Raw genomic sequence first — 24459 nt, forward strand, 5'->3', positions numbered from 1 at the left:
AGATGGGGTTTCAGTGAAGGGTCACCACTTCAGTTTTTAGGAGACCTGTCTGAGTTTGAGTTGAGATGTGTGTGTTTTTTTTACAAAGGCAAAGTACAAGTTCTGACTCTGTTAAAGTTGGGCACATATGGTGTCTAACAGTTTTCACAGCCCAGGCTGTGTGGTTTTTATCCCGCCAATTTTATTAACACAGAGAAAGTGTAAGAATCATTCCTTTGAACTCAAAGATTAATCAAATGAATTGCATACCTGAAAATGCTCTCTCTTCAAATTACTCCCAAGATTCTAAGAGATGAGCTTTGCTTTAAAGCTTCTGTCAGTTATGAGTGTAGCTCTGTTCTGCTTAACCCTGGAAGAAAGACTTGGCTGAAGAGAAAATGAGAACAAGAAGGCTTTGGTAGATAATAGCACAGATGACATTCAAAGCAGTCGTTTGCGTTATTTAGTTTTGATGTTCTTTGGGTTTCTTTTTGCTGATGCCACTCATAATGCAATTGTTTTTGTATCCGAGTTTCATAAGTTGTATATTTAGATGATGATGATGCACACATATGCTTAATAAGGCAATATTCATTATATTGCCCATACTTTGCCAAAAATAAACTTAAAGAGGTGTATCTGATGTCCCCAGAGTGTGTATGTGAAGTTTTAGCTCAAAATACCCCACAGATATATATATATATTTTATAGCCTGTTAAAAGTGTCCCTTTTGGAGGGTGAGCAAAAACGTGTCGTTTTGTGTGGGTCCCTTTAAATGCAAATGAGCTGCTGCTCCCGGCACCGAGGGCGGAGCTTCAAGAACTTGTGTGTGGGTTAGCAGCTCCGATTACCTCACACAGACACACACTGAAAATTTCTAAAACTTTTAGCCTTTTATGTTCAAACCGAAGTCAGACAATGATGGAGAGACTCAAGAAGAAGTGACAACATGTAGAATGCAACAGGACATTTCTGAATGTTTAGTTGATGAATTTATGTAGCTGATTTGGAGTTAACTATCTTCAAGTCATTGATAGCATATTCTGTCATGATAATCGATACATCGCTTGAGTGATAAATGTTGTAAGATGTCTACAGAGTGACATGCTATTGTATTTATGTTACATACTGTATTGCAATCAATTTGAAAAGATGGATGCGACAGCTTGAGCAGACTCAAATGTGCTCTACTACAACAACTCTTCCTCTTCTCCGGGGGGTGGGGCTTACAATAAAATGGATGGTTAAATCCTATAAACTTACATTTCAAGAGGGACTAGAATATCAGAGACTTGTAGGTTGCCTCCAGTTAGTCCGAACCTTGCAAACACCCTAGCAACCGCATAACAACCACCTAGAATACACTAAGGTTATAGTGACAAAGTTTTTAAAATATTGCTTTGAATACAGATGCTCATCCTAGTAGTTTTTCAGATGGAGAACAACTAAGATCCAATCATCCTCATTTAAAAGATTTGGCCTAAATCTTCTCTGCATAGGTTAGAAGAAATCCAGTTCATCCATAAGCTCCAATGACTTTATATTTCTCTCTCAAGGGAACAATTCATTGGGCTGTAGCTTTCCAACACATTGAAACACACATCACATAGAATCAATGCAGGTCACCTACACAACCGTCAAGCTCAATCAGACTAATCTAAGAACAAACATTCTCTGCAGATGAGCTCAATGCCAGGTAGGATTGGGAATGTAGCCCACACACTCCATGGCTGCGTTTACACTGGCACAAAAACATCCGATTTTTTACTCGCATCTGACACAGATCGGAATTTGCTGCACACGTGTAAACACAAAAATCCGCACGAGATATGATTTTTTCGCATCCGATCTGAGCCACTTCCAAATGGTGGTTTTAAATCAGATACATATCCGATATCTGGACATCCGCGCTATGTTCAAACGCGCATATCCGATTCCCCTTTGATTTCCAAGGCAAGGACGACACGTTTAATCACAAAGATAGCTTTTTAATGTTGTATTATGAGGCAGACATGCCTGTATGCGCTCGCTCACAGCTTTTTATTGAGGTGGGAACTTGCGCGAACAAAGAAACATTCAGGTCCTTCCAAAGGATCTCAGAGTTAGGAAACAGTGACTATTTTATTTTTAACAAAATGTATAATTTCAGTCTTGCCTTAGTTTGAGTGATACATTTCAGCACACACCGGGTTGTTGCCGTGATGCAATGTTCAGTAATACAAATTTTCCATTACATTGTAACAGGAAGGGTGGGGCAATGCAAACTATATAGAGTGGAACTGTAACACAGAGATTATTCTCACTCCACTCTCAAACAACTTGTCTATCTGTATATATTTGAATGGTATTTTACACTCATAGTCAGTGACTGCTCAGTCATTTACCTCTTTTTATTTTTTATGTTTCGGGAACCAAGGCTGCTGTAATAGTATTCTTCTGGACCTGACAGTAAACTTGCAATTTGTGAACAATCGATGTTACTCATTTTGGAAGTGTTTATGCAAGCATTCAATCAACGTCAGTCAATCTATCAATCATTTTTTTTCTTTTTCTTTAAAGTAAAAAATGGAAATGGTCATAAAATGCTTTAATTACTTTGCTGGAGAAAAAAAAATAAAACCTTGACTAACATAAATTGACTTATATTGGAATATAAATGGAGATGATCCCTTTTACTGTTTTCATAGAAAATGATTTAATATAATGAATTCACTCTTTGGATATTGGATATTTTAGCTGTTGCACTGCTATAGATTTTAACGGCCTATCTTCCTCGGCAGTCACGCATTTCTGTTTACTGGACTATGAGGGGTTTAAAGCTTTTAGTTTGGTGCACTTTCTATATCGACTATTCTCGAAAGCGTTTTACCACGAGTATCCCTGAGCACAGAACTTCTGTGTTAATTTCAGTGCCAATTACAATTCAAAAGAGTTGAGTCACTTAGTCACTATTTCAAAGGGAAGATTAAATCTTACATTATTGAGTTTTAACCATCCAAACAAGCGGTCTTAAATGATTTTAATGCTCATTTTAGCTTGTGTTTTTCTTTGTTTGGTCAGTGCAGGTTTTAATACAGCAGGTATTTGTCAGGTTTGCATCTAGGTCCCAGTTCTCCTCTTTGTCGAATGTGCTAGTTAAGTAGGCGATTGCTGTCTCATTGGAGTTTAATCCAGTGTGTTCCCTCTAGTCCTCTGTTCAAACTTACTTTCAGCCTCTGGTATAATTGCTGGGTGCATTTCCTTCCCACACTGCTGGGCTCTGTGCAATTTTCTCACTGTTTGCTTTTTCATCCGTGTCTAATTTGAGAGACGCGCCTCAGCAGAAATGTGTGTGTGTGTGTGTATGTGTGTGTTTTGTGTGTGCCAGTTTGTGTGTTACGAGGGGCTGGGAGGAACTGACTCGCTTACGGGGAAATGTTGAGGCACAGATTGTATAGAAGTGTGCAGTGATGGTTGCAAACAAGTTAATTAACAGTGTTTCTTAATTAGCATGGGCTTGAGGGCAGAGACAGGCTGCCACTGCTGGTGCCGTAGATCTCACCCTCTCACAATCTCATTTCTCTCACTTACAGCAGAGGAGAGGAGAGGTTGCTCTTGACAAGCTATTTTTAAAGACATCTGCACTGTTGGCAGAGCTGCACCTTTTTAGTGTAAGAATTGTAACTGAATGATCTTAGAACATCTTAGGTCCTACAATTAATTTAATGAGTACTACACCGTGTGTCTGGATAGACTTGATGTCGAGCCAAATGTTTACACTGCTATGTAATCATTGATAATACTTTACATTAAGGTCCCATTAGTTAACATTGGTTAATGCATTAACTAACAATGAGTAATGCATTTGTAACAGTATTTATTAATCTTTGTTAATGTTAGTTAACTGTTCATTGTTAGTTAATGTTAACTCAGGTCCATTATATAATATTAACATCCAACTTTTGATTTTAATAGTTTATTAGTAAATGTTGAAATTAAAGCTGCAGTCCGTAGTTTTTCCTCTTGATAGAAATCTGCAATTGCAGTTATTCGCGGAATTATCAACTTTACGTGGGTTGTGCGTCGGCACGGCACAGCGCGGATGAATCCAATGTTTTGAGGAGAATGTGCGGCTGTCAATCACCGTGCCGGCGTGGAAACTGTCATTCAGAATCACAGATTCTACTTTTTGGAAGTATGACCAACATAAGAATTTTCACCGGAAAATGTCGTCTGGAGAAGAAACATCCACTTTTGTTCTGACCAACTAAGGGAAAAAAAGCATTGCAGTAAATCACACCGATTAAATCTAACGATTGCTTATCATATCACGTCAAACCGTGCAAATTATACTTTGTTCTCAAATTGTTAATGTTAACAACATCAGCATTGCGTGACTACATTTAATGCCCTTCCGATATTTATCCTTGTTTTCGCATGGGCCGGTTGCAGTCTCTTTTTTTTTCTCCGAAGTCCAAAGTCTTTCGCGTTTGTTCGGGTGAATCTCCAGTTGTCACTGGTGATTGTCGCTTGAAGCTTTCTGGATCCGCCATCAAATTAATACGTTTAATTATATCAAGTGCTGTGAGAAAAGGCTATAAATCTCCACCTCCAACATCCTCACTCGTAATATAGCCTACTAGCCGAGACTCCTTCTTTATGTGTACAGATGTGACGTAATGACGCAAAGGCATGCTCGAATTTCCTGCGGAAATCCACCAGTACCACTGGAATTAAATACATTATTACAAGCTTACCATTTTGAATCGAGCTACGGCAAGCAGAGAGTTTTGAACACTGGCTGGTTATGTACTTGCTCAAAAATTTATTTGGGATAATTTTTAACCCAAAAAAGCTACGGACTGCAGCTTTAACATTAACTAAGATTGATAAATGCTTTAGAAGTATTTGTCATTGTTAGTTCATGTTAACTAATGAATTAATTAATGTTAACAAATGGAACCTTATCGTAGTGTTACCATAATGTCTATATAATAAAAGGGTCTCTCGAGTGACTGACACACACACACAAATAATAATACAAAAATAAAAACCATAAAAGCCTATGTGGCTTAAGTTGCGGTCACATTTACCTTTGCTCTGTACAATTCATATCAATAGGATTCTGCGCAATCTGCAGTTTCGCATGAGGACAAACAAGTTCCTGATGCAGATTTCGCTTAAATTGGTAATAGAAAGCTGCTTGGTTGGAAAGTGATTTCTTTGTGAGCAGAGCTTCATAAATTACTTTTAAAAAATGTTGGGGGTCGCTGAAATTTCGTCAATGTGACCGCACCTTTATCCACAGTATTCCAAATCTTGTAAAGCCATACGATTGCTCTGTATGAGGAACAGATCTACATTTAAGACATTATTCACCAAAAATCTTGCCATAACTCTCAAATGTCATAGTTATACTTGGTGTGTAAAGACATGGCATGTTTAACATTCGTAATGCCATTTGCTGCTGATTCTCATATATCTTGTAATTAATCACAGTGCAGTGAGTTTAAGGCACAAATTTAATTTAAATGGTATGAAAAAGAAAAGTTTTTATGTGAATAATTACTATTTGGTCCTTCGGGTTTGTAAAAACGCGATGATGAGTAAATTACAGAAATTATTATTATAATTTTTTTGCCTCACTCTTTCTTTAACCCTAAAACTGGCCATGTGATCTGGGTGTAACATAGTTTTTGTCGTCTTTTTTGGGGTGTAAGAATGATTTTTTTTCATCAAATCCTTTTATCATTTATCACAGCCTGGTCTGTCTTGAGTATGCTGGTCACATGATTTGTTTAAAACATTTTGTGATTAATTAGTCAGCCTGACCTAAATCCAACATGGCTTCCAGTGGTGCAGGACATTCAGATTTTGAGATAAGTAAATATATATTAAACTTACTTTTCTTTTGAAAAAATAATACTAACACTGCTAACATTAATTATGAACATTGTCTTAAGGTGCTGAAAAAGAAAATTTATAAAAATGTTGTTCATGTTGTTATTTAGCACGTTTTGAAATATATGTTACACCTGAGTCACATTGCCACTTTTGGGTATAAAAAAAGGGATTAACTTTGTATTCATTTTTATAACAATCTTTGTATTCTGAGGGTTTTTTTTTTTTTACAAATTATAAAATTTACAGGTTAAACTGATACATACTGTCTGTCTTGAGTATGCTGGTCACATGATTTGCTTCAAGTTATCTGTGATCAATTAGTCACCTGACCTAAATCCAACATTTCTTACCATTTTACCAATTTTTTTTACCATTTTTATGGAGTTTGTAAGCTTTCCAATGATATATAATATGTCAACATTATATGAGTTGAAGTATAGGATATAATTGTTTTAAACATGCAATGGCAGTTAGAGTTATAGATTTGGTCCTTTTTTTATACCCTAAACAGGCAATGTGATCTGGGAGTCACAACTCATAAAATCCAAAATACATAACATTTTTCAAAAATTATTTTGGATATGATTTACTTAAGTTCAGATGATATAATAAAATGACATGAAATTATTTGTTGCTTATCATTTTCTACTCTTGCCTGTTTAAGGGTTAATTTGATGTACTGTATAAATCAGAATAGACACTACAATGAGCAGCAATTTATTAAGAATGGCCTTATCCTCACTGCATTCTGCATGAGTTTTATAATCTATTTTCTTATTCGTGTTCTTTACTGTGTCCATGACATAAATGACTATATCATCAATATTACATGTTAGCTACTTCTCTTATGAGACACATCTGTTGTTTGTAGTGAATTGATTAGTTTGAGATACTAGAGGTGAGGCTGAATCAATAATGTTGTGTTGCGATACTCTTTTGTTATTGACATTCTAATGCCAAGTGTTACGTATTAATTTATGATATTGGCTAAGGCAAGCATCACTATTACTGTTGCTTATTCTTAAAGGTGAAGTATGTACGATTGTTTATGTTAAAATACATTCTCTTGACCCAGTTTATTGTTCATTGACTACTATTAGTTTGTCGTTCATTGGTTTTTCTCCCCCAAAAGTGTAAAGATTGAGCCTCCCAGGCACCATAAACATTGAGAGCGGTTCACTCAGATCTGTCAATCTCTTTCCAGCTCGACCAATAGCGTGAGTTTGAGGCGTGGCTACTGTAGCAGGCTGAGCCAGAGGGTGTTTAGCCACTGTGGGACCATGGTTGATGTGTTACATGGGAAAAGAAATTCAGCTTGGGGTACAGGAGCGCAAGCACAATTTCACTGCATTTAGACCCTCAAATATGAAACAGGTCATGAACACGTCAAAGTGAATAGTGTGTTGGATGCAACATGCTACTATGCAACCATTCAGAAAGTCAAAGGTTCCAGTTTATAGTGTTTACTTTGATATGTCGGGTGTAGACAGCCTCAAAAGTTCAGACTGTCAGTCCAAATCCGTTTTTAAGCAAATCCAAAGCAAATTTAAGCAAATCCAATTGGAATCCGATCAGATTTAGATAGTGTGAACGCTTAAAAATCACATGAAACCCGATCTTTACAAATCCGTTTCAAGCTACTTTCAAATGTGGTTTGAAATCCTATTTAAATCGCATTTCTGGAAATCCACGTAAAACATAAACGTCAGACGTTGTTATAGGAAACATGTTGAAAGTCGCTGCCGAAACAATGCGGTGTTGTTGCAAAGTGCCGGACGAGCAGAAAATGAAAATATAGCCTAACGGAGACATATTTTGAAACCGGAGAGGACAGCAAGAAAAAAAAAGAAAGAAAAAAAAAAGAAAAAAAAAGCCGTACATACCTGCCTCGGAAGACGCATAGTCCAACGCGACGGCATTGCATAGAATCCAATGCAGATATTACGGAAAACGGAAGAGCTGCATGGACACGAAAATCGGATCTGAACAGTTGCGATACACAGTGTGGACATCAATAATTTTAGATCAGATTCCAATCTGAACGAGGCCATAGCAACACAGCTAAAAGTATTCCTAATATGTTGGAACTGTTATTGACAATAGCCCACTTTTACCTGTTGAGCCTTCACATGCACCTGTAAGAGCTGTATTTGTGATGTTTGAGGTGGGGGAGGTGAGACATGCGAAAGGGGCGTTTGCAAAATATGCTGTATTTATGGAATTCTTGCATTCTTATTGTATCAGATTGTATTATTTTACCCCTGTCAAAGACCCAGACTTTCAATCTTAAAATATGATAATTCAATCTAAAGTACGTACTTAAATTATTAATTATTATTAAACGTTTCAGACTATGGTAATCTAAACAAAGAATGGAATATACATAAACCAATTTGACACACTGATTTTTTTTTTTTTTTTTTTACCAAAATCATTAGTTAAGATTGGTTTGTATTTTTATTTCCATTTAAGGTGGTACATTTTATCACATTGTGCATAAAATAAAATAATATTAATAATAATAAATAATAACAATTGCAATTAATTAACAATAAATAACAAAAATAAAAATACAATAATGATTGTGTGTTATGTATATATGAGATATGTATATTGCATTGTAGGCTATATATTAATGTAAAACCATATCAAATCAACAAAAAGTGTTTAAATACAATACATGATTTCAGATGTAGTTGAAATGACACTGTGTTGAGGAGAAGAAGAAATAATTGATATTCTATATAAATATAAACTGCTGGACATTTTTGGTGGAAAAAAAATAATAAGGGAAATGTTTTATTTATTTATTTATTTATTTTTGATAGTTATTATTATTATTTATATTATTATTGAGACCAAACACCCATAGAAATAAAATAAAAATTCCACCCGAAAAATGGGGCTGGTATCGTAATTTTAGATCCAAGGCAATTCCCTGAATCCCAGGAGATGTCATCCATGCTTTTACTAAGATTGTTCTTCGTACCCCGACCCCGTTAATCAATCCTAATATGTCGGTTTGCATGTTTGAATCAAGTCACATTCATTCATCTCTAATTCAGCCGCCAATTTGTGTACCTTATACACTTCAAATTCAATTCCATTCCAGATGCATCTTGTTTTTCTCTGGTCCTTTCAGTCAGGCAGACAGACCTCATTCCCTTCCTGATATTGTTTCAGGATCAACACCATTTCATCTCCATTCTGTCACCCCTCCAGCTGTTGAGTGTAATTGATTAAAAAACCTCTATCCTCTCCCCACTGTGTTTCTCTCTCTCTCTCCTTCTGTTTGGTCTGGGTGTCTGCAGATGAATAATAATGTTTTGCCAACCCTTCTCTCAGGCTGGTGATGTACATTGAAAGAGACGTCCGAAAGGCCACGCCAGGAAAGGAGCAACAAAGCGGCAATGAATACCTGTCAAAATGCCTGACCCTCTTCATCCGTCACACCGTGCACGAACTGCCAGCCATCCTGGGTAAATCAATCACAATACACCCAAAAAAAGAGGGAAAAGGGAACGCAAAGAATTCACCCGAGATGGAACAGAGTGAAATGGGCAAAACAAAGAAGGGGCAATAAGATTGAACATCCAATTTGATTGGCCTCTCTTTAATTACCTTTCTGATTGAATACGTGAGCAGGCTCTCAGGTATCGATCTGTTCCTCCTTTTTCATTTGTGAATCAGTGCCGCTACACACCACCGCACCCCTATTGAACCGGTCCAAACAGGTTTAGTTCTTTATGCGGGTTTCGTCCCAACACTGAGACGCACCTGCTCACGCCCCTGGCCACCTACCCGGACTAAACAGGATGGTTTGTTTGTGATTGGCTGATTTCTCACTGTCTCTGTTTATGTGGGCTCTCTGTAGATGACATCCTGTCCGTGTTAGGCAGCATTGTGGGAAGGAAGCACCCCTCTCCTACACAGTCCCGTCAGCTGAAGCAGAACCTCCCCATGATGGCTGTGGTGCTGCATCTGCTCACATCACAGGTGTGTGTCTGTGTCAGGTCTTACTATATTTACCTATTTGCTAATTATTTTGGGTTTTCGATCTCCTGAAGGATGGGACAACCTGAAAAAAAAAAAAAAACCTTGTGGTGCAATAGATAATACCTTCTTTCACATATAAACACGTTTAATGTCATTGTTAGATTTTTGCTCAGAGGTTCACAATCTGTTAAGGCCAAGTACCCCTTTGGTTAGATCAGAATATCCTAGAACAGGGGTGTTCAAACTCTGTCCTGGAGGGCCACTGTCCTGCAGAGTTTAGCTCCAACTTGCCTCTACACTCCTGCCCGGAAGTTTCTAGTATGCCTAGTGAGACCTTGATTAGCTGGTTCAGGTGTGTTTAATTGGGATTGGAGCTGAATTCTGCAGGAGAGTGACCCTCCAGGAGCTGGATTTGACAACCCTGTGCTAGAAAATCTTAGCCCAGTTTCCTCTGTCTTTTTTCTGTTTTAGTTCAAACTTGAAATGTGTGATTTCTGGGCCACTTGTGGTTTTTTTCAAAATTTCAAAATGAATGAAAACAGGTTTCTCAAATACTTCCCATCTGGTATTGGCCAAACAAACTGGTTGCCCCACCCAAAATTAGTATTATTGTTTGAGCAATGTGTTGCTATGTTAAACTGATCAAAATACTCAAACGAGCAAAGCAATTTTTGACAGCATATGTACAATATTAAAGGTGCAGTAAGCGATTTTTGAGCGATTTTTGTTGTTGTTGTTGTTGTTGTTGAAAGTGGGTTGTACTGAGCATCACAACACACTTGTAGCCAATCAGCAGTAGGGGGCATGTACACTCAATGGAGAGGAGAGAGAGTGAGCAAGAGGGATATTTGAAGAAAGACTGTACAAAGAGAGATGGCTGAGAGACATTATAAAAGAGAAATGATCAGAGGAATATCACTGGGAAATAAAGGGTTACAATCAGTCAAGAGCTTTAGGACCCACGTTAATATTAGAAAAGCTTTCCAGCGCTGGAGAGACCTAAGTGGGAAGACCTGAAAACGGACGCTGATTTTGCGTTGTTTCTGCTCCATACACGAGTTACATTGGTTTTGCTATGTTTCACAGAATCAAGATATGCTGTTGTTGTAATATTGAGTGTCTTTGTTTATCTGGAGCTGGTGTGCTGCTGACGACTAATCTACTCTTATTTTTTTTTGTTCTTTGTCATTCGCTCGTCATCTTCGCTTTGTTTTTCGCAAAGCATTATTTTGCTTTACTTCATCTGTAATAAAGATGTTTGTGCATTTTGGGGGCAGAGCAATGAAGAGAGGGGTGTGTTTATTTGGGTTAATTATCAACAGTGTTTCTCAGAAGTCACTTACTGCACTTTTAAATACAATATTACATTTAAATTGAACCAATGCTGAAGTTTCAAAATGTTTCATTGTTCCTATGTATTTATTTATTTATCCATTTTAAAACCTTGAAATACATGTTTGAATTTAATATAATGTACATGTATAGTGTATGTGCATCAATACAGATGATAATTCAACACAGAAACAAATTATCGATGGATGTGCAATGTAAAGTAGCCTACCATGCATAGTACAATATTAGGTACAATAGTATTTTATCCATTTTAGATATATATTTAATTTAATGTATATTGAATATGTTGTTTATCACAAATTTGTTATAAAAATGCCACTAAGGATTCCTCTGGCTGCAACTGAAATCGCGTAATCTCTGCATAGGTAAATGTATTGTGATTATGTGAAATGATATATGTATGTAGCATTGTGTAGGCAGTCAGCACTGTTGACCCATGAAATCTTTAGAATCTGCTGTGGGGAGGGAGTTTGCACTGAATTGGTTCTGAAAAAAAAAAAAAAAAAACATGCATTCACAAGTCCTCTCCCTTGGCCTGATAGGATAATAAAGTGTCCATAGGATGTGCACTTCAGAATCTTGCTGAAAGTAGTCATCAGAGTAGTTTTTGCCTACTGTTTTATGAATTGGCTTGTATGTCAAGAAGTAACATTTTGAATAAGTGCTGTATCGTAGAGTATAGTATAGTATGGTATAGTATAGTCAAGAGCCGATTTTCCACCATCAGGCTAAACCGTTCTCTTTGCTTAACCGTTCCATTCTGTGCGGATCCAGGCCAGGCGGCACGGATATGTTTTAATTTTCCACTGTGGGATAACGGAGCTTTTTGGAATGTAATGTAATGCGCAGTCATTGTCTTGGTAACGCAACTGTTTACAGACGATATGAGATGTAAAATCGACCATGTTATGGAATATGATCGTCTATTTTACTATACTTTAAATTTGTATTATTAATTTGTGTTTATATCGGTCAAATAGTGTGCTTAGCCAGCTACTGAGAAACTGGTAGCCAGGCAACAGACAAGTGACAAATCCTGAGTTGCAACGACAATTACACGCATTCTACCAGCACTGTTCATCACGGTTAGCCAACCGGGCTGAGAATTTCAGGCCGAAAATGGTTTGTAATTGTCCCGTGCCCTACCAGGAAATACAACTAGAACCGTTCCTTACCATTCTTAGAACCGTTCGGCGTGACAGTGGAAAAGCGGCTAAAGTCACTTTAAGGCAAGTCATTTCACTCGGCGGCCATCTTTGAAATGCCTCTCGAGCAGCTATTTTAGTCATGCAAGTGCGAGCTCCTATCTCTTTGAATGGGGTAACATTAAATTCTCCAAAGCTGTTCACTAAGCTTACGATTAAATTTCATATTTGAAATCACCAATGAAATCTGACAACAACTGTCTCAACTCATGATAAAAACGCTCAAATCATGATAAAAAAACCCTGCATTTTTCAGGTTGGACCAGCCAATGCGCATTCGGAGTCCCAACACGGACTGTTTCTATAGCTTCTTACGGCAGCTGCAGTGACACAATGACTTTATTAATCAGCGATTGGCTCTTTTATTTAGAAGGTGGGACTTATTCCACCATATTGCGTGTTGCACTTTCCCCCGTTTATAGTAATATGAGTGCACTGTCTTTATATATATAAAGTCTAGAGTAGTGAGCGTATTGTAGCGTAGAGCAAAATGGTATAGTATGGTATAGGTATAGTCTGAATAGAGTAAATTTGTGAAGCATTTTGTGACTTTTAAACTAACTACAAAATAAACTTTCCAGACTCTTTTACTCGCTTTATTAAACGTCTTTTATCTGCACAGAAAATAAAGGAAGGATGTGCTGTACCTGCCTGTCACGCGTTGTGTGTAATCACTGTCTGTGTCAGAATGATCTATTAAATAGCTTTTCGGTGCAGCTTTAACGCACACATTCACCCACACACACATATACATACACAAGATTATTACCAGTTGTCACACAGTGCAAAATTGGATTTACTTCTGACACACTCAGTCACGCCAAAATTAATATGAAGGGATCTGGTGTTCTCAGAGAAAGATGTTTGTCAGTGTGCAGAGTTGATGAGTCTCTCTGCTGATTAAATAGACTTTTACATTTGGCCAGGATTTGCCATGGAGACTCAGTGGCAGATTGAGTCGTCTCATTTGAAGGGGTCGGAGCTGATAGAGCTGTCTGTCTGATAGTTCCACTGTCATTAACTCATCTGAGGAGGATACACTGATGTCCATTAACACAGAGCTGCAGTGGGCTGTTAGAGTGGTAATAGGCAGTTACCAGTGTGTCTGTCTGCTTTAATGGTCCTCACAGTGAGTTGTGTTGGTGTAGTGCCAGCCTCAGAGAGCACATCCACAAATTGACCGCTCACTGGCCATCTAATGCTTATTGTACTCAAATATGGCAAATATTTGTCCAAATTGTCAGCCTCAATCTTACTGGCTGTGTCTGACAATTTCTGGGAGATGTTTTTTTTTTTCTCTCTTTTTTTTCTGCTTCTTCTTCTTCTTTTTTTTTTTTACCTGCTGTGAAACAGTTGCCAGGCTGCTCCAGTGAGCGCTTCCATGGAAGAACTACACACTGCAAGTGCGAGCTCCTATCTCTTTGAACGGGGTAACATTAAATTCTCCAAAGCTGTTCACTAAGCTTACGATTAAATTTCATATTTGAAATCACCAATGAAATCTGACAAACACTGAAGTCTGGGGTAATGGCTGCTGAAATTTTAGCTTTGCCATCATCCTAGGTTGGCTACTTTGAAGAAGCTAAAATGTGAGATTTTATTTTGATTTAATTTAGCATTTTGGTATCTAAATAATTCACATTCCTCCATTTGTGTTATTCACCATGTTGAAAATAGTAAAAAAAAAAAACTTGTCCTAGCTTTTGCCAGTCTTTCGACCCCTTTCTGCCTAAGTAGGCGGTTCTTGGCTAGAATAAGCTGCAGTGTGGGCTAGACTTCATGCCTATAGTCAAAAGTCTGGCCACACAAAAACCAGTGTGTGTGTGTTCTGATATTAAGAAAAAGGCTGCAGGGCATAGCTGGTTGTCTTCCCAGTAGCAGGTTGGTCTGCATCTTTGAGACTTCACTGGCCTCTTTATGCCCTTGAGCCCCGTATGCGTGATCTCTTCAGCTGCTATGTGGTTCTGAGAGGCGTCGTGCTCTTGTAATGTGAGAGCATGCCTGTGTTTGTGCATCCATACATACATTCATGCGATGAGCCCTCTCTGTGGTCTCATCTGTCTCTCTGGCCTGTTGCTTCACTGACAGCAACACACTACGCTGACACTCCACCACTCATCAGTCACGGGGGTCAGTGCTGAGGTCAGATCCAGTGTGTTTCTCAGAGTCCAGCGTGGATAAGAGCTCAATACCTCACAGTCCAGGTCTACGACCTCTGACCTCGCATCATTATGGTCATATAGCACAAAGATGAACCCCTCATTCTCACACCAGCGCTGAAGTCCTCCAGAGAGGAGGATCACATCCTAATATGACGTTTTAAATAGAACACACCACATCTCAGAGCTCGACAGTGCAAGCATTTTACTCACATTTGCTTCTAAAATGAGATATTTGTGAACTGTATTTAGGAGCACATATGTGAATAAAAAAAGTCCCTGTGGGTCCTCAGTTTTAGGAAATTTAGGGTCATAAATATTCTTCATTATCTTAAATGGTCCAACAAATGTTTTCATTATTTTAAGAGATCTTAAATTTGGGGATAAAAAAAAAAAAAAAAAGGAATTGCGATACAGCCTAATGTGATTTTTAAACTTCAAAAGAGTATGATTTAATTAAATAAATATGAGCACTGAATGTTTCAAAGTAGCAGCAACACGGTGGTGTTGAGTATTCTTTTCGCTTGCGGTTTCAGAGCTGTTCGCAATCAATGAATACCGTGCATTTATTACAATAAATTATGATAAACTGTTGATGAATTAATGGTGTTTACATTGTAATATGCTGTAGATCAGTGTCGAACCCCCTGAGGCAATTAACATCCCTCTGCATCTTTGACTAATTCACGCCTGCACGCTAGGTGACGCTGACTGACGATACATTTTTCCTCATACATGTATCTCGTAGGTTTTTCTGTTTGCCTTTAACATCGTCTGCTGCACAAGATGCAGAATTAAATTAAGATAAAGTTTGGTACTACACCAGAAACACTAAATATCTATAATGCTTACGAGAATACATCATAAAATAACTAGCGGATCTAGAGCGAACGTGCTCTCTGACTCGCATGTAAGAAAACGGACATTGCTCTTAAGATCGTATCATGAATAGAAGTGATATTCTGTAAATATCCAAGTAAATGTGAGAATAAATCTGTTCTCAGGTACCAATGATAACAAGAGCTCAACATCCATTTTCTTCTCTCTTCCGGAATACTTTTCTTCTGTATTTTTCTGTGTTTACACTGGTTTTCAAAACAGTGCCACCACTCTCGACCTTTTGTGCAACGGCGGCGGTTCAGGTAAGCTCAAATCTAATTGGGTGGCTCATTTCATCGCGGGGCGACGGGGGAAAAAATTGGCACACTGGTCGGAAAACAAATCTCGCTTTGGATCGCGCCCGGTGTGAATAGAGCCATAGAGATCTATTGTTTTGATTCAAGAGCGCCATCGCGACGAACATTCACGCCAAATTATTGCGTTCAGGGTGAAAGGGCCTTTAGACTACAGTCACACCTTTCCATGAAGTGACAATGTTTTAATTAAAATAAAAAAAGTTCTACAAAGAAATACAAAATGTTAAAAATGAAGTAATCCTTTTAAATATTAAACTAAAACCACCAGTAGGTGGCGGCAAGTCTCTGTCTTAATGAGTGAGCTATCGAGTCATTCATTCATTCATTCATTCATTCATTCATTCATTCATTCATTCATTCATTCATTCATTCATTCATGACACAAGTGGCTGTATCTATGAAGGGGTCATTAAATCATTGACTCTCCCGATTTATTCAAAGCCACAGAGTCATTCACTAACGCAACGCCACTGTGTGTTACTTAAGGCCAATTCACACCGCATAGACGGACGCCAACAAACACAGACAGATCCGTTCGTCGGATCAGTGTGTTACCCCTGTCTTAGTTTTTTGGTGTTGGTCAGGGTTTGTTTTCATCTGACTGAACATGTTAAATCACCGTTTGTCGGGTCTTGGAATGTCTGAGCAGTGTGATTATGATTTTACAACAAACGCCAGAAAACTCGGACATACTCTAATGTAAACATCCTTTATAGACATAAAAATACCACAAACCTAATGGAAATCACATACTATCGTAATCGTGTGTTTATTAGCTTCATGATTTATCTGTAGAAACATTTTTCTGGGAAGTGAAAACACAGCGCAGGAAGCCCCTAATGATCATCAGATTGCATAAATCAGTGGGTAATGAATAAATGATGATTCTCTCTAATAAATATAACAATAAGCTTCTGTGAATATCAATATTTCTCCAAGTATGTGCACTTTTGGACTAAAAGCCCTAATGAACGCTGTTCAGTGGAGCTATTTGAACACAAATCTTCAGCAGACGTGACTGAACATGAATGCGTGTTGTAGGTAACTTTGCAACTACTGTACATCAACTTATTCTACGAACACCTATCCCTTACCTAACAGTCTACTAGTTTATAAATATTCTACTGAGGTTTAGGTTTAATGTAGTTGAAAAGGTCCTTTTTGGAGAATGTCTAAAGTGGACCATCGAAATAAAGTGTAAGCTATAAAATAAAAATCACATTTGCAATATGTGAATATTCAGGAAAATTTGCATTATTGCTCGTATTAAATATTATCAACATTAAAAACAAGAACTCTCACTCGGTATGTTTTTGTATCGAAGAGACTTGGAGTTTTAAAACAATCTCTTTGCTATGCAATCTTTATGCACAGCCTGTGATATTTGTGTGTCATGCTGCTGTATAAATACTAAAGCCCCACTTTTACATTGTGGAGAACGGCAGTAATGTATCGCGATTTGCTAAGGCAGTATATTCTGCAAGCAACCTATCATATGCACACTGCTTGTGTGGATGCAGTCAGTTTTGACCGCAAAAGATTGGATTAATGTATTTGACATTTTACGGCACTACCATTTTCCTGTTTTTACATTAGAGGGCTGTTTTACATTTTGCCTGTTAGAAACGTATGCTCGATTTTTGTTATTTTAAGGTGGGGCAGAATTAAATGAATGCAAAACTCAGCATTTTTTTTTTTCATACCCCCTCTGTCACCTCACAAACCCCAGGGGTAAGCGTAACCCAGTTTGGGAACCACTGCTGTAGATGGTTGTAGTTGATGGTAGTGCATATTTTATCTTGATTATCTTTTTAAATCTTATCTTTATCTTAGTAAAGCATATACATTTCAAAATAAGAGTCCCAGTGTATTTCTGGCTTGTTTAGTAAAAGGTCAACATTATACATAAGGTTTTATTTATTTATTTTAATTTTTTATCTGGTTATTATTGGTATTTTGGTACACAATAAACTGTATCTGGCATTTAATTCAACATAAGATCTTGTAGCTTTTGTCTGGGTTGACCCGTCAGAAGAAGAAAAGACAAAGAATGTTATTTAATATTGTTTATATATATAGTTTAAAGTAGGCCTATAAATAATTACATAATTATTAAATACAGTTTGAATAAAAAATATAAAAAAAAAAAACGAGTAATTTTTGTAATTAATTAATTTGGCTTTTAAAAGTCTATTTCTATCCATTTATTAAGGGGAAACACATTATTTGATATATTTTCATTCCACAGGGTTTTTTGGGGTTTTTTTTGCGCTCCTAAATTTTTCAACTTGTGCTCCCTGGGAGAAAAAAAAGTGTCAAGCCCTGCATTTTCTGTTGCTTAGTTGAAATAGTGCATGATGGGAAAAATGTCCTCTGACAGAACAGTAGAGCTTTATAACATTTTCTCTTAAACCGGCTGAACATTTTGCGGTTTCTGCTGTCCTCCACGATCATTGCTTGTCAGATTGTGCAGTACAATGTGTCCCGCATGAGATCTTGGGTAAAGCCCACGGCAGACTTTGACGGTGACATTCCTCAGTGACATTAACATTCTTATGTCAGACTGTACGATGCGCATCGTAGCTGGGATTTAAGTCACAATTGACAGTGTTGAGCGTTGAGCGTTGCAGGAGCAGTTAGATTGCAGCAAAGCGGCCTGGAAATTCTGAACCTGCCAGGAGATTCATTGCAAAGGCAATTTATCGGCCGTCGGTGAGCATGAAGCATTAATAGATCCAAGACTGCCGATTTTGCTGTACGATTAAATAAATCTACAGCGTGTATTCGGCTGTGTTCAAGACAACTGTAAGACTTCATAGCAACTAAAGCTCAAGTGAAGACTGACAGTTTTCGGTGGCACTCAAAGGAAATAAGACTCAACGGGACTGAATAGCAATGTTGTACAGTGTTGTAGGGTTGGTGAAGCTTCTTAGAGTAAATCGCTTCATGACTTTGCCTGTTTGTTTTGACAGATCTTCCGACCCCAGGTGGTGACCGAGGCCTTTCTTATCAAATTTGGGAAACTGCTGGTGAGTGTCTCAGTTTAGTGATAATTATTAAAATCTCTTAATGTTTTTTGTTTTTTTCTGAAGTTGTTTGCTGTACAGTAGACAGACACACTACTCTTCAAAAGTTTGGAGTCTGTATGATTTGTTTTTTGTTTCTTATGCTTTATCAAAAAATACAGAAAAAGTCAAATTAGCCTTTCGCCGAGCCCCACCCCCCTTAGTTACTGTTGCTACGTCCGACAAACAAATGGTCAAAAACGACCAGCGCGTCAGATTGCCATGGCGGGAAGAAATATACCCGTGCGTGTCAGTGACCTTTTTTGGAGCAATACCTCCGCGATATCCTCCAGATCGAGGCAAAAGGGGTTACAGTATGCAGTGGAGGGATATATTCAAAATATAAAAATACGCAATGAAGGAGACACGACTAACGTTACTATCGAGGCTAATGCTGACAGGTGTTGTGCCGAATTTCAACCCCCTGCCGAATTATTACCCCCCTCGTTGAAGTCAGTACCTGATTGCCTAATCCTAACCCCACCCCTAATCCTAACCCCTTCCCCACAACTAATCCTAAACCTACCAATACTAGGGGGGTAATAATTCGGCAGGGGTCGAAATTCGGCACGACACCGGCGTGGGCTTCACCATCTTGCTTGGAGTCAATGTTTGTCGGACCTGCTCACATAGTAACGGTTGCTATGATGTGTGATTGGACAATAGCCGTTTTGAGGGAGGAGCCGGCGAGAGGTCAATTGTGAAATATTTTTAGAATTTAAAATAATTGTTTTCTACATTAATTTATTTTCAAATGTAATTTATTCCTGTGATGACAAAGCAGCCATTCGTATTATTATCAATGTTGAAAACAGCTGTTCTGCTTAATGTTTTTTGTAATGTATATTATACATGTTTTCAGGATTCTGCTTTTATATTCAATAGAAATGTCTTTACTGTGACTTTTTAGTTAACTTTTCAATTTAATGTGTCCTTGCTGAATAAAAGCTTTCATTTATTTCTTACTGGCCCCAAGCTTTTGAATTGCGATTGTGTATAATGTTACTGTATATTGTTTCCAAATATTTTACATTTTGAACAAATTGTGAAAAATAAGTGTTTGTTTAAATTCAACTTTGTTTACATCTTTCAATTAATTACATATTACATACAAACATAATTACATACTAATTACATTAGACCTATTGGCCATCCTGATTTACACATTTTAGTATCTGTATTCCCACTGGCCATTTAAAAATCCAAATACACTAATTACCATTTTTCATGTCCAAAATATGATATTACCATGTTATCGTTTATGATATCTGTGAAAATTAAGTAAATAAATATTAAAATTATATTAGAATGTGTCATTTTAATATCTCTTTTCTCTTTCATTGTGGAAAGAATCACATTACCTCCATTGACTCTAATGAGACGAGTTTGGGAAGTGCTATAGGTAGGTTTTTATTTTTTGCAATTTTAGTGATCTAAGATTTTTCAAGACTTTCTCTCTCTCTTTCTCTGCTGTTTACTTCAAACCTGTCTTGTATGAACTACATTCTCTAATGTAATTTAGCTCCAATTTACCAGACATGCTGTATGTCAGGAGATCAAATGTAGGAAAATGATTGAAGTCTTCCAGTGTCATTTTTTTTCTCTCCAGCCATTCAAATGAATTGTTTACAAGTACTGTTGTTTTGTGACTACTTTTATGCTTTCTATGATCATTTCTTCAACAAATTAACAGGTCAAGCAGCATCTGAGGAGCTGATCAGAAACACTCTATCTGCAGTGGAGGCCATTTCCCAGCATCCCGTTCTTCTCGGCCTCTATCACTGCACTGTGAGTATATGCACCACTCTTTGATGTTCTACAATTTTGTGTTTTTCCCAATTATTTATAAATTATTTAAGCACATACTTCACACCCTGTTTGCCTCCTCTCAAGAGTGTGTGCATTGCAAGGTGTTGATGAAAATGTTCCAACGAAGTTAGTATCTAAACTCTCCATTTTTCCCCATGCAGTCTGTAAAACTTTCCATCTTTTAGGACAGGCTCACAAAAACAGTATAGCAAGCTGTGCATGAGAGCAGCTAGGGCCACATTCACATCTAACTTGAGATCTCACATCCTCACGCCTAATGGAGCTACAACTGAGATCACGGCTCCCCGCACTCCCAGCACTATTATTCTCACAAACCTCTCGGCAACAGGAAATCACTCAGGAGTGAAGGAAGTTTGTATTTCTCTGTGTGTGAGGCTTTTGTAATGAGTATTGACGTGCGTTCTGTAGGACTGACGCATCAGGAAGCTTTGAGAGGACACAGGTTCTCTGATACTCTATAATAGGAGAAGGCATCTTAATTACAGTTTGCCAGGAGTCATTAGATCACATTCTCCACTCTCAACACACACACACACACACACCTTATAGTATGTGAATTCGTGAAGGTATAGGCTGTGCATTCAAAAATGCTGTCTCGCTTGGCAGCTAAGTTCAGTTTGACCTCCAAAAATGCTCTATAGCGTGGTTTCGCAAGAGTCATGGAGTGTGTAGTCAAAAAGAAATGCGTACAACAGGGGTGCCCAATCCTGCTCCTGCCGATCGACTGTCCTGCACAGTTCATCTCCAAATTAAGTCTGAGAAAAACGTGATTCAGTATCTGCTGTCAGGCTATATGTCAGTGTCATTATTCTAATGTTATTTTACTAAATAAACTAACTAAATGAAAAGTCTCACACCTCAGAAAAAGGAAGTTTCCTGTCCTGTCAAATACTGTGCTTGCGGCACACACTCTTCAATTGCACTTGCAAATGTTGAGCCGCGTGCTGTATATAACTTAATATTAGGGGTGTAACGATACCCTCATGTCACGATTTGATACATCACGATACTGAACTCACGATACGATATTATCGCGATACTCCAAGACATATGATAAAAGGTTAACAATAAATGTTCTGCTGATTAAAATGGTAAATTTGGAGTTACATTGAATAGGCTTGGACTTGGTGCTGAAAACCCAATGCACAGGACAATAGATACACCAGAAAAAAAATATTCATGATTCTGAAGCTGAAAATTCTGAATTATTTAGACGAATATGCTTGCACTCTGTCACTGACTAGATATATTTAAAATAATGTAGGCCACATTTTACTGGTGACATCAGACATTTGGCATTATCAGGACCCACAAATATTCCCCCATTGCATTATATTATAATTATATTCAACATTATATATAGTAGTTTAATGTAACCATTTTTGAGAAATACATTTTCTTGTTTCAAATTCCTAAAAATTTGGTTAGTGGCTTTATGACCATGGGAAAATATGGTCCCATGTCCAAACCAGTTGAGAAACACTGCTCTATAGGTAGGCAGCTCAATGCGTTGGATTCTAACTTTTGAACACCCATTAGATAGCCAACAATGATCTAGTCTATATAATTCATACATACAGTTACATCTTCTATGATGAACTTTTTTAATTCCTGAGTTCAATTTCATATGAAGGGGGGTGATGCAACTATCCTACATAATGAAGAAAAAAGCTTCATTAAAGCAATTTCATTCTTTTAAAACCTCAAGTAGATTGGTACTGTGGTGGCGAACGAAATTCTATCACTGAATAAGAGACAAACATTTCCAATTGTCTTTGAGGTTAATGTTCTTGCAAGAAAAGGTCAGCAGTCATACAGTCACACAGAGTGGCTGCAGAGTGTGACAGTGAAGGGAGGGCATCCTTTCTCCTTTATAGTTTTGACTGCCAGAATGTTATCTTTCTAGGCCAATGATGGTATTTTCAACCATATTTGGAACATTCTTAGACGTGTTCATCATATTGTCTCCTTGAGTGGAGGCCCTCCTGTCACCTACCAACACTCTTTACCATTCCAATACAATTCCATATTAGAATAAGGTTTGTGTGTGCTCTTTTAATGTCATATGATGGTCACACACATCTTAAAGATAACATTTCTTCCACAGTGCAAAACTGCTTATTAATATTCAAAAATATGCTAAATCAAAGTCATGTGGTTAGCCAAAAGTCATGTGGTCAAAATCAAATATGTTTTTTTTTGTTTTGTTACATCATGACATTTTCATTACATTTCAACTTTTGTTGAAAGCAGTATACCCTTTTTTTTTCTTTTTTTTTACCATAAGAAACCAACATGAATACAAAGAGTGTATTACTAAGAACTCAGCATGTGTTTTTTATTTTTTTATTTTTTTATCAAGGACACTTTTATTCGTCATTGACCCATATAATGACTGTCTAGGTGGACAACTCACTAAGTTTGATTCTAATGTTCAAACATACCTCAACTAAGCTCAAGAAAGAATTACCATTACACTGACATTCACGACAATCCTCTCATAAGGAGCGGGCAAGAGATCAAAGATGTGCCGTGGGTTTAGTGTAGCACCTGTACAATATGTGCAGCCCGGTGAAAAAACTGTCTTACAATAGAGAAAGAAAAAGAAAAATACATAGATAACCTTTACAATATGCTTCTTTGGTGTTCTTTTCACTTGCAGTCACCGAGAGTAAAATCCTTTGTGTGAGAGATGCCCACAGCCATCCACATTAAGACGCCTGTGTGTAACATTTGCTGCCGTGCGGCTGATTGTAGTTGGTAATAATTGTAAAACCTGATTCTAATTTTCAAAAGAGCTGGCGTAAGGCCTTTTGTTGGAACACACTTTCTATGATCAAAGGGCAGAGCTGACATCACATTTCCATGCAAATTGGAGCTGTTCAGAGCACTCTCTCAGTCTTCCGCTTCCAGCTGTTTCACTTTCACTCACGCCATGCAAGTGTGTGTGTGTGTGTGGTCTGGTGAGACTAAGAGCATATAGGTGAGATTTCTCACTTTTAGAATAATGCACTTCTCTCTTTGTTTCCCTAAGGTTGTGGATTTGATTGTACCGCCACTGGCGTCTCTGGCCTTCAGTAAGAACGGTGAGAACACACTTCAAAGGCAAATAAGCAAAGACAATTATATACTACAAGTCACACCTACTCATTCTTTTTTATTACTAGTCTACATTTTAGAATAATAGAAAAGCCATCAAAACTATGAAATAACACATTTGGAAGTATGACAAATGGTTGTTTCTTGGGCCCTGTGGACTTGCACTCTCACTAGTTTGTCATTTGTCAAATAAAAATGTCCAACAGTATGTAAGAAAATTCTGTGAAGTAGAAATTGCGTTGATGCAAACTACATTTTGAACATTATTGGAATAAAATAACCGACTCCTTTATCTCACTATATAACACGTCAAGTAGGCTATACTCATATTTCATGCATGTTCTTCATTGATGGTGGAAGTTAGAAATATTAAAAAAATGTTCGTACAGTAAGCATTCAAATTAAAGGTTTATGATTGTTTCACTGTTTGGCCCTGTTTACACTTGGTATTAAGATGCATTTTGGTCAATCGAATCACAAGTGGATGACACTAAATACATGACACATACTAGTAACATAACAGTGGAAAAAGTAGTAGTGACCAAAAATGTTGTCTGTTTTTCCTTTCCATTGAATGTTTTTTTTTTTTTTTTTTTTTTTTTCTCAAATGTATTTATTTTATAGGTAAAGAAATGTATTGATAGGCAGTAGGCTCACAAAAATCGTAAGCCTTTAATGCTAAAGGTTTTTAAGA

The 24459-nt window shown here is 37.5% G+C and overlaps 1 protein-coding gene across 1 annotated transcript in view; it reads left to right on the top strand.

Moving 5' to 3' along the window:
* Positions 1 to 24459, top strand: part of ulk4 (unc-51 like kinase 4) — a 199133-nt gene that overhangs the window by 79926 nt on the left and 94748 nt on the right. The window contains exons 23-28 of the mRNA XM_084435286.1: positions 9208 to 9341; positions 9737 to 9858; positions 18744 to 18800; positions 20187 to 20238; positions 20530 to 20624; positions 23701 to 23752. Of these exons, the coding sequence (XP_084291412.1) occupies positions 9208 to 9341; positions 9737 to 9858; positions 18744 to 18800; positions 20187 to 20238; positions 20530 to 20624; positions 23701 to 23752 (512 nt within the window). The remainder of the gene's footprint in view (positions 1 to 9207; positions 9342 to 9736; positions 9859 to 18743; positions 18801 to 20186; positions 20239 to 20529; positions 20625 to 23700; positions 23753 to 24459) is intronic.

The sequence above is a fragment of the Rutilus rutilus genome (assembly GCF_951802725.1).
Source record: "Rutilus rutilus genome assembly, chromosome: 17".
Lineage (NCBI taxonomy): Eukaryota > Metazoa > Chordata > Actinopteri > Cypriniformes > Leuciscidae > Rutilus > Rutilus rutilus.